General features: G+C 42.9%; 1 protein-coding gene across 1 annotated transcript in view; it reads right to left on the reverse strand.

Moving 5' to 3' along the window:
* The window catches only part of LOC132816341 (stromelysin-1-like), a 37,098-nt gene extending 26,784 nt beyond the window's left edge, over positions 1-10,314 (reverse strand). Inside the window, exons 1-4 of the mRNA XM_060825785.1 lie at positions 10,260-10,314; positions 4,735-4,889; positions 1,482-1,627; positions 588-713 (exon numbers count right to left, since the gene is read on the reverse strand). Of these exons, the coding sequence (XP_060681768.1) occupies positions 588-713; positions 1,482-1,627; positions 4,735-4,835 (373 nt within the window). The 5' untranslated portion in view covers positions 4,836-4,889; positions 10,260-10,314. The remainder of the gene's footprint in view (positions 1-587; positions 714-1,481; positions 1,628-4,734; positions 4,890-10,259) is intronic.
* Positions 10,315-11,151: the final 837 nt, after the last annotated feature.

Here is an 11,151-nt window from a genome sequence, read left to right on the forward strand (position 1 = left end):
AATTTACAGTGTGATGTAACTGCAACTTTAAAAAAAAAGGTTTTGTGATTTACACATGAAAGAAGTGAAACTATCACTGTATTCTAACAGATGAAAGGCTTAACAGACAATCAATTTTTCAATGTATAATTTTAGTTACATGACACTGCAAATGTTTGCTATAAATTCTGTGTTACAATCGAGCCCTCCACTATCACCTGATGAAGGAGCGTCGCACCGAAAGCTAGTGTGTTGGACTATAACCTGGTGTTGTGTGATTTTTAACAACAAACACATTGACTTGGACCTGATTTACCATGCCCTGAGAAAAAGAACAGGAAATGACATCACCACAGGAAATGACATTACCAACCACAAGAAACCCAGACACAAATAGAAAGCAGGAAACATCAGCATTGCTTCAGCTGGAGTCTCACTGAAGCTGTTACCCAGAATGGTGACACAGCATCTGAAAATGAACCTTCCAGCTCAATGAGGAAACCTACATCCAGAAAATAATCTGTTCCTGGCAAAACTTGAAGATGCAGGAGCAGCAGTCGGTGTTTGCCATGAGCAAGTGAACTCAATGAGTGATGAAAAACATTTACCGTTACTTCCTGTTACCCAAGTTTCATCCTCATCAAAATGAGCATCTCCTCCAAGGCCTGGTCCAGGAGGGAAGGCATGAGCCAGAATATGACCATGTCCATCAAATGGAAAAGCATCACCGTGATCTAGAAGGTAATATAACCAAATCTGTCAGGAAATACTCATTGACAACTACAGATAAAAATATGATAACTGCTTATTTGACCCTGAAGTAAAAATATTTTGGTAATATCAGTTGACAATCAGATACATTGAATTTAAATTTGCAGTGGTTGAGCTGGGATTTGAATTCATGGTCTAAATTTTGCCCCAGGATTTCTTTTAACTTGGAAATGAATAAAAGCTTCCCTCTATTTGGCCAATATATCCCACATCCCTTTCCACAGATGTCAGATCCTTAATTGGCTTGTGGATGAACCTCCACATCCTTCCAAGAGGAAGTCTCATCTTCTGCAGTTACTGGGAAATTTAGTAAGCTGTGATCAGAAGCTGGGACTGCTGCTTAACTTGCAGCAGTCCTGAGGAAGGCTTTCAACAAAGGAAGGTGAGTCAGCCACTTCACATGGACCAGGCAGGAAAGCTAAAGAAGGAGAATTCTGGCTTGGAGGGAAAGGGATGTGGGTATGAAGAGGGAAGCGCCCCCTGCTCAAGCCTAGCCAGGAGGTAATGAGAGCATACACACTGCTCTGGAAGTATAATCCCGGTGCTGGCTGTAGGAGCCCCTTAGGAAACCATTTATTAATGTTCTCAATTTACCCAAGCCCCTAGCACCTCTCGCGCTGCTGGGGAAGATGCAGAGTCGGGTTTGAGGTGGACTGTTAAAGCATGGGCCATTGCATGATGTTTAATGCCTTTGTTTACATTTATGACATTGGTTAAATGTTTGAACATACCTCCAGAACCAAAGGTAATTTCAATGTCTGCTGCAGCTGTTGTTTTTGTAAATGACAATGCAGTGACGTTACTCCAAACTTCAAAAGCCCGCTTCAGAACTTCATCCACAACTCTCCGTGGTAAGTCAGTTGTATATTCCTTTACACTGTATAAAGATAAAGTCAATACATAACTTTCCTAAGCACTTTGTGGATGGAATAACTGCACAGTGGCTGGTATCCCATCACCAAGTCCCTGCTTATCTACGTGTGCACAACACATGGACTCTGACCAGCTAGCTTAGAGCCAGGCCCTAGGGGCTGAGGAGACTCCCTGAATCTCCTGTTGTAGTGTTTTCTTCTTCCACTCATTCCCCGCACTGCCACCAGGCCCGGCACTGGTGTTTCAAATCCACCGGCTTTGCCCATGGGTCAGTATGCAGTGACTCAGTCAAATGACACCATTGTGCAAGAACTTCATTCTACATTTGCCACCACTAGGAAAACACCACGTAGCGACATTAACAAGCAAAGCTAAATAAGGGCAAGGCTTACCTGAGGAAAGTGAAGGGGGAGGGTAGGAACTAAATCAAAATAGATGGTTAGACTTTTTATTCTTTTCCCATGGTGTGTGTGTGCAGGTGTGAGACACAGTGAGAGACACAAGATGCACGAATCCTTATTCAGTTTCCACCACCAGGAAGATAGAAAAACACTCGGTGGCCAGTGACAAGCAGTGCCCTTCACATCAAAGGGCAATGCTGTGTGATCAGAGTGAAGGGGAGGGCAGGGACTAAATCAAAATAGGGTTGGTGGGGGAAATGATGCAATCCACTCCCTGTGGCGCCCACCTCTCCCTGAACAACTCCAGGGTGTTGGTGGACACCGCGTGCTCTTTCTCCAAGGACACCCGGGCCCTAACGTAACCGCGGAAGAGGGGCAGGAAGTCGGCCCACACAACCCCCTCCACGGCCCGCTGCCTGGACCTGTTTATGGCCAGTCTGGCCAGGCCCAGGAGCAGACCCACAAGGAGGTCTTCAGACCTGCCCTCCCTCCTCTGTACCAGGTGCCCGAAGATCAGGAACGTGAGACTGAAGTGCAAAAATAAATGGCTATCTTGGTCAGCCAGGGCTCCCTGATTGGTCCAGGTTAACAAACCCTAATCAGGGATTGTGTAGTCAGTGAGATCCACCAGGCCCTTTTTCCAACCACTACAGAAGGGAATCATGGTGTTGATCACAAGCAGTTGTTTCTGAGATCAGTTATTACCCTTCAGAAAGCACCTCAGCATATTTTTAAAAATTCAGTCAAGGCCGTGGTATTCAGCATTTCCTGACCTCCCCTGCCTGCCCTGACAAAATGAGCTGCTTTCTTGCATCACTGCAGTCTCTGTGGGGCCGGAATACCAACAAGGTCTTTCTGGAGACAATTCCAAGATCTTGCTCCAACAACAGTAAAGGAGCAGTGAAGCAGTCAGGTTCCTTGAAGTGACACTCAGACACATTCAGGCTTCATGTCAAGCATATGTCACTATCTCAGTCTCAAGCTCACTGGACCATTTGTAGAGAAATGCACTAATTTTCTCTTCTGACATTAGTTGAGGATGGTGATCATCTTGTGTGTGAACCTGTATTGTTACTGTTCTATATACATCCCATTTATACTGTCCTTCAGAAAACCTTCCAACCAGGAACTGGCACATGCAATGGTCAGTAATGAAAATGACAGATACCTCAACAATTGTATAGAAACAACAGCAGCCAAAACAAATCTCTGGACAATGATCACCTGGCAATCATTGACGGATCTGTCTGTGTCCCATAACCACAACAACGTAGGAAATAGGAACAGGAGGTGATTATTTGGTCCCTCGATCTTGCTCTGCTATTCTGAGGCTCTCAGCCAATCCAGTATTCCTCACCTCCACATCCCCACAGTTTCCCTGTAACCCTTGAGTCCCTGATATGGTGTGGCTTCTTCAATCTGCCCATTTCTGTCACAGCCTCTGACAAAGATGGTGGTTGTCACAGACAGATCTTCAATCTAATTATCATGGGCTGAGGGTTAGCTGTTACAGATTCTTCCAGATTCAGCAGCAAGAATGGGTCATTGTCACTGTGCACATTTTAAGTGTCATTATCACTTTCCGATTGGAGATCAGGTGTAGTCATTACAATTCCTAATGAAGAGCTTAAGCTTGAAACATTGACTCTCAGGCTCCTCAGATGCTGCCTGACTAGCTGTGTTTTTCCAGCACCATAGTTTTCCACTGTAGTCTTTACAAATCAACGTTCATCCTTTAAGCCCTGACACCGACAATTTGCTCAATGGGATTTCTCTACTAACTGTCAAGCAGACTGCTCTTTAGAAGTTGCAATCATTGAAACATAAGCAGAATCTAACAGTAACACAGTTCCGAGGCTCTGGTTTCTTTGTAGCTCTGGTGATTCAATCTCGGCTCAGATTCCCTCAATGCTTGAGGAAGCTTTTCATCAGGGCAAATACAAAAACATGAAATTGCTGAAAACCAGGGGTCATATCCTTGCAGCATCATCTCAGACTTTCACAGCAGCATGTTTTGGGACAGATGGCTGGTCATTTACATGGTCAACTCTCTCTGTTTGAATCCCATTTTGAAATCCCCAATGTGTAGAATCTGGAATGGACAGATCAGACAGAGTGGGGCTGTCCCCGTGAGTTTATTTTTGTATAGTCAGGGTATCTTTTGTAGAACTGAGATGCTGTGGGTATGGTCTCATTGCACTTTGAGGCAGTGGTTGGGTGGGAGGGTGTAGGTGTATGATGCCTTTAGTAGGTCGGAATTTTCAAAAGCTTACACACACTTATTAGGATTGTTGAACTGTCAAAGTACCATTGTTAAAAAGAAACCAATATCAATATTAGCAAGAATAAGCAATAATATCGACAGTCACACCACTGTCAAAGTACTATTAAATAATTTAGGTGATTGCAGTTTTAACAAATTAATGTACCCTTAAAAGGCCAGCAATTTACAATTTGCTATATGATTTTGGAGAGCAGTCTTTTTATCATCTGCCAAGCAAAGTGACCAACATCTGAGCAATTGGAACATAGTTCAGGGATTCTGACTGTACTGAGCTGTACCTAATCAACCTTTCCAACCGAGATGGAGGGAAATTAAATCCGCACAGTAAATAATTAATAGCCAAGATGTTTTCAATTGAGATAATTCCCCTAAGGCTGAACAATGTAACTGAATGAACAGGACGTGTCACATAGACAAGATCTATACCTGTAGGTGATGCTGTATTTTTCAAACTTGTATTGATGTGGAGTAACTTTGACGCTCTTGGTAACAGCCACACCACATCGTGGGCCTTCATGTAAACCCATTGTCCCATCGACCAGGCTTCGAGTTATTTTAAGATGATATGTTTTCCGTGCTTCCTAGATGGATGAGAAAAGTTGATTACAAGTGACGTTAATTCATTCCTGTTCCTTTATTGTCATCAAGAACCTTTATAAAAGAAAAACTAATTGTGACTTTTTAAAATATCTAATTGGCAAACCAATGACCATGCAAAACAGTTTTGAAAGGAGATTCTTGAGATTTAATGTTTTAGTAGTTCACTCCATTTCAGATGAAAAGTCATTTTTCACTTTTCAATAAAAGACAATCTACCTGCCTCATTGTTATACCATGGCTGTTTGAAGATTATTTTTATTTGTTCTTGCAATGGGATGTCACTGGATGAACCAGTATTCACTGCTCATCCTGAATTGTTCTCAAGAAGGTGATGGTGAGCTGTTGCAATCCTTGGAGTGTAGGAAAATCCACAATTCTGCTCAGAGTGAGGTTCCAATATTTTGACCAAAGGATGATGGAGAAACTGCAACATATTTTGCGGTCAGGACGATGTGTGCCTCAGAAGGGAATGTCAAAGTGGTGGTATTTGAGTGTATCTGTTGTTCTTGTCCTTCAAAGTAGTAAAGGTCACAGGTTAGAAAGGAAATCTTCAAGTAGCTTTGGTAAAGTACTGCAGTGCATTTTGTAGATGGCCCACAGTTATCACTGTGTTTACGGGGGGCACGGTGGCACAGTGGTTAGCACTGCTGCCTCACAGTACCAGAGACCTGGGTTCAATTCCAGCCTCTGGCGACTGTGTGGAGTTTGCACATTCTCCCCGTGTCTGTGTGGGTTTGCTCCGGTTTCCGCCCACAGTCCAAGATGTGCAGGTTAGGTGAATTGGCCATGCTAAATTGCCCCTAGTGTTAGGTGAAGGGGTAAATGTAGGGGAATGGGTGTGGGTGGGTTGCGCTTCGGAGGGTCGGTCCTCAGTGTGTTGTTTATCCTATTGGTGAGCTGTGGGGTGGGGTCAAACTCCCTCTTTTGGTAGGTGTTGGTATCTGCAAGTAGTTGTTGCGCTTTTTGGATGTACTCTGCTTTGTCCAGGATGACCGTCATTCGATTGGGACAACACTACTATTATAGGACAAGCCAAACAGAGAACAGCCAGGGAATTCCTAGAGGCATGGCACTCATCCACAGATTCAATCAATAAGCACATCGACCTGGACCCAATATACCGACCACTGCAGCGGACAGCTGGAACTGACAACCGGAAGCGGCAGAAACAAACCACTATAAATGCCGGAGGAAAGATCACAGAAGCGCTTCACAGGAGGCTCCCAAGCACTGAAGATGTCACCTAGACAGGGGACGAAACGTCTGCAACACAAATTCCCAGCTCGGCGAACAGAACCACAACAACAAGCACCCGAGCTACAAATCTTCTCCCAAACTTTGTACTGGAGAGAATATAGAGGAGATCAATCACTTCCTTCTGCTGGTGTGATGACCAGAACTGCACACAGTAATCCATCTGTGACCTAACCGATGTTTTATAAAGTTTGTAACAAGACTTCCTCGTTCCAGTATTCTGTGCCCAAGCTAATGAAGGCAAGCATCTCATTTTCCTTCTTCTTCATCCTGTGATGACACCTTCAGAGATCTATGTATATTATAAATCAAGGTCCCTTTATTCCTCAATACATCTGAGGGATCTATCATTTGTTGTGGATGTCCTTACCATATTACACCAACCAAAATGCACCACCTCACACTTATCGGGATTAAATTTCATCTGCCATTGCTCTGACCAATTTTCCAGCTGATCAATATCAGACTGGAGGCTGAGTCCAACCTCCTCACCATCAACACCATCAACAATTTGGTTGTCATCTACAATTTACTAATTATGTCTTCCACATTCACAACCAAGTCTTTAAAATACATAAGAAACCGCCAGATTCCCAGCATCAATCCTTGTGGGAAACTGCTGGTCACAGGCTTCCAATCAGCGAAGCAGTTCTCGGCCATCCCCAGTTTCCTATCTGCCAGGTTTGGATTCAGTTTGCAATTTTGTTGATAACTTCACTGTATGTTCAACAGCTTCCTTCAGATTGCAAATCCTCAGGACTGACAATCTCTGGTTTTTCCATAAGGTAGTGTTTGTGGTGGTGCTGACATAGTGGTGATGTCACTGGAATAGTAAACCTGAGCCCCAGGCTAATATTTTGGGAACATGGTTTTGAGAATCTTCCATCGTCACCCAGTCTGGCCTACACCCACAGCAACGTGGCTGTCTCTGAATTACCCTCTGGGCAATTAAGGATGGGCAAAAAAATCCTGGCCCCCACATCCTGTGAAAAAAAAGGAACTAAAATACCTGATCTACACTCAGCCTGAATGAAGAGTCGAAAAACCTTTGAACTCAATGCTGGTGCTGAGACACAGCAGGGAGTTGGTGATAACTTTGATAATGTTTCAAATGTCACCATTGGAACGTGGTATTGAATTATTAATGAGGGTGTTTTCTGTCTACTGAATGCTCCAGAGCTGCTAGACACCATCGGTTAAAATGGCGTAAAGACCAGATCCTTTTCTTACTCTGTGCTTTCGATTGTGGACTGAAACAGGAAAACAATAGATTTAAAGCCAAGTAATGTAGATAGAACTGCTGCACATTCAAAATGCAATTTATTGTTGAAAATTGGGGTCCTCTTTAAAACTGTGTTCACTTTGTGTTTCATATTTCCCAGATAGAATTCCAGTATTTGTAGTTTTTGGAATTTCCAGGGTACAGAGACTAGAGGCAGCAATAGAGAGCATGAGGATCAGTCTGTGGTCTTTGCCAGTTGCTGTGCTGGGACCCACAATCCAGAGTTTGTGATGACTCCTACAGGTTTCCAGGGAGAGATGGTGTCTTGACTTAAATATAATGGGCTTTAGAGATCAACTTTCTGTCCTGTTGATAATGGAAGCCTCCAGTAATTAATTCTAGCTGACTTCCCTGCAAATCGTATCCAGCATCCCTACTCCGTGTTCACAAATGGCTCGTCACCAATCTCCATTGGCAGGGTTCAGTATTGAGGTCCCTTGCCACTGATTTGAATATGGATGGGATTGAAACGAACAAAGAAATCATCAGACAGAAATTTGCAAACAGCAGAGAGTTGTGATTGCTGTTTCGGAAAAGAAGCTTTCAACTTTCCTGAGTTGATGTGGGCAATTCCAGCTGGTGCAGGAACGTGGCTGGAAATCCTCAGCATTCGGCTCCACCTCTCCAATACAATGAGGTGAAGCTGGAGTTCAATGCCACTGGGGCAGAGTTAGGGCTGAGACAGAAAAGATATCAAGCAACCCAGCAGCATAGTTCGAGAAAATCTCACAATTTGACACAAGTCGTCATTGCCCAGTTAGGTTCCGAAGGTCCCCAGTGAACATTGGGATGAATTTACAAGGGAGAGCTCATCTTATATTCTTAGCTAAAGCACAATGTTGTTCCGAAACATCAAAGATTCAAAGTTGATTTGAGAAAGAGATCAAAAAATCAGACGAAAGTTTGGAAATGGTGTTAACATATTGTGTTGTGCTGTGCAAAACTTGTTCTCAAAACATACAGACAAACAGAAGTTTGACAGACATCCAGGTGAACATGTATGCTCGTTTTTCCAAAAATGAAATTGTAAACAAAAGATAAGAGAGAAAACCTGAAACAAAGGTTGACATGGTATCACCTGTTGATTTGGGCCTTGTCCATTTTTTAAACCTTACCACATTTCTCTGATGTGTGATTTTGAACAGGACTAAAATTTGGATCTTTCTAATTTGCAGACATGTGTGGACATTATTAACCCATGGGACTTCTTCCAGAACCACAGTGGATTTTATTTTTGTATTTTTATACAGATCTAAAGAAGTACCTTACCACAAAAGGTAAGGCGGCAAGGTAGCACAGTGGTTAGTTACTGCCTCACAGCGCCAGAGACCCGGGTTCAATTCCCGCCTCAGGCGACTGACTGTGTGGAGTTTGCACGTTCTCCCCGTGTCTGCGTGGGTTTCCTCCGGGTGCTCCGGTTTCCTCCCACAGTCCAAAGATGTGCGGGTCAGGTGAATTGGCCATGCTAAATTGTCCGTAGTGTTAGGTAAGGGGTAAATGTAGGGGTATGGGTGGGTTGCGCTTCGGCGGGTCGGTGTGGATTTGTTGGGCCGAAGGGCCTATTTCACACTGTAAGTAATCTAATCTAATCTAAAAGTGACTCAAGAGCTTTGAAATCCTTCTGGCAAAGATCACCAGAAAGTCAAGATTGCATGACATGACGTTGGGCTACTGATGTAAGTACACAGCAATGATTGTTCGATCTGGATTAACTAATTTGAAGGAATGTGTGGTAAAAATGCTCTGAAGTATGGGTCTCAGACCCATTTACTTGACAAAATGGTTAGTGAGGTTGGGAAGAGTGAGAAAACATTTTTACTGATGAAGTACGGACACATAATCCACAGTGAAACTGACTTTAAAACAATCAAAGTGCTACTGGTGAGAGGCTAACAGTTAAAGTAAAATACATTTTCAGTTGGAACAATTGAAGGCTAGGGAGAGAGATCTTCATAAGAAAAATCCACAGGTTGGGTACAGTGAAGGGACAGCTGGAGACTCTTTTTAACCTGTTGCTGTAACTGAATGTACCACAACCAGCTAAAAATGAGCCATAGTCCTTGAATATAAGAACATAAGAACGAGGAGCAGGAGTAGGCATCTTTAATAAAATCATTGCTGATCCTTTCGGGGACTCAGCTCCACTTATCTGCACTCTCACAGTATGCATTAAAAAGAACAGAAGGGTGAAAGTACAACTTTAATGCAAGATCAGGGAGAAGAGAGGAGGAAATCTAACAATGTTATATAAGGAAAACAAAACCCAGGAGCAAGGAGACCAAGGGGGAAGATATTTACCCAATTTGGAAAGCTACTTGCTGTTTCCAATTTAGTCAGACATCCCCATCCATAACACCAGAGTGTGAAGAGCTGAGGATAAATATCTCCATGTTTAGACTGGAATGTGTTTGAACTAAATGTTATAGTAAGCTCCTGAGAGTTTAGAATGAATGGTGTGTTTGAATGTGCTGCCTATTACACCAATGACTAGAAATTCATTTCAGTGGCAATATGAACAAAAGATCATTACTTGCAGTTCTCACAAACAATAGCTGTGGATAATTTCATAATGTCCACACTATCGCAAAACTGCAGCTTGGTTCACTCCTGTCTTAACTTCATGTTTTAGTGAGGTTAATGCTTCATATTTCATGTTGTTACTAGCAATGCTGAATCAAATACTTCAAGGAAAACAAAACAAGTATAAAACAAAACATGAATATCTTCTGGTATGTCATAAGCACTTAGTGTTCTTGGCTATCTTCCACAAATAATTGTATTGGATTATCTTAAAATATTTGAGTTTTGTACATACCTCAGTTCCTCTTTTAGATGACTGGTCTGTAGACAATGGAAGTCCAGCTGACAAAAAGGACATTAAGCCAATTGGAAGTGCAAGAAGGTAAAGGAACATTGTTTTCATTTGAGCTGTTTACTGTGTGGGATATGGTGCCAGTTAGATCAGTTGATTAGAATACCAGCATACTGTTCTGAAGAACACCAAGAGTGCAGGTTAATTCCCATCTGAGTTCAGGTAAACTCGTGAATCTGTCTAATTGTTCTGTTCTGAAGAGCAGAATCAGATGATAAACTGTCAGTGATGAAGCCTATCAAGGAAACAGCTCACAGAAAAACATCTGCAGATCGTGGGCCAAGGACTGCCTTCGGTCACCCTGCACAAATAATTCCATACTTGTGGTAAACAGCCTGAAATGGAGAGGAATGCCCAATTCATATCATCTTATAAAGCTGCAGTATTAATGAGCACTATGACTCAGATCAGATATTCATACCTCACTGTAATTATTATTGGGACATTGCAAAACTTTTTTTTAATGCAGTGACTGAGTTGTTGCTTAACATGATTTCAACAAGTTGTAGCCCAGGTTAAACTCTAATTCCATATACACTGGCTGGGCATAAGTTCTCACCCTCATCAGGACTTTTCAGGGTTGAAGGTTATACTTTAAGGCCACCCAAGCACCTCTTCATTCATCACCAACCAGAACCGATGGAGGAGCCTGTATTTATTGGCCCCTCCACTACTGGAGATGTCACAGAACAGGAACAAGTTAGCACCAAGGTTCGACAAAGCCTCACGAGGATTCATGCTCCCAGGCAACTGGCAAGGAGGGAGGTCCTCTTTCCCATCAGACCAAGACAGCCTGGCCTCTCAGCACTGGTCAGCACCCATGAGCAGTACCAAG

Source organism: Hemiscyllium ocellatum, chromosome 6 (assembly GCF_020745735.1).
Source record: "Hemiscyllium ocellatum isolate sHemOce1 chromosome 6, sHemOce1.pat.X.cur, whole genome shotgun sequence".
In the NCBI taxonomy this organism is placed as follows: Eukaryota; Metazoa; Chordata; class Chondrichthyes; order Orectolobiformes; family Hemiscylliidae; genus Hemiscyllium; species Hemiscyllium ocellatum.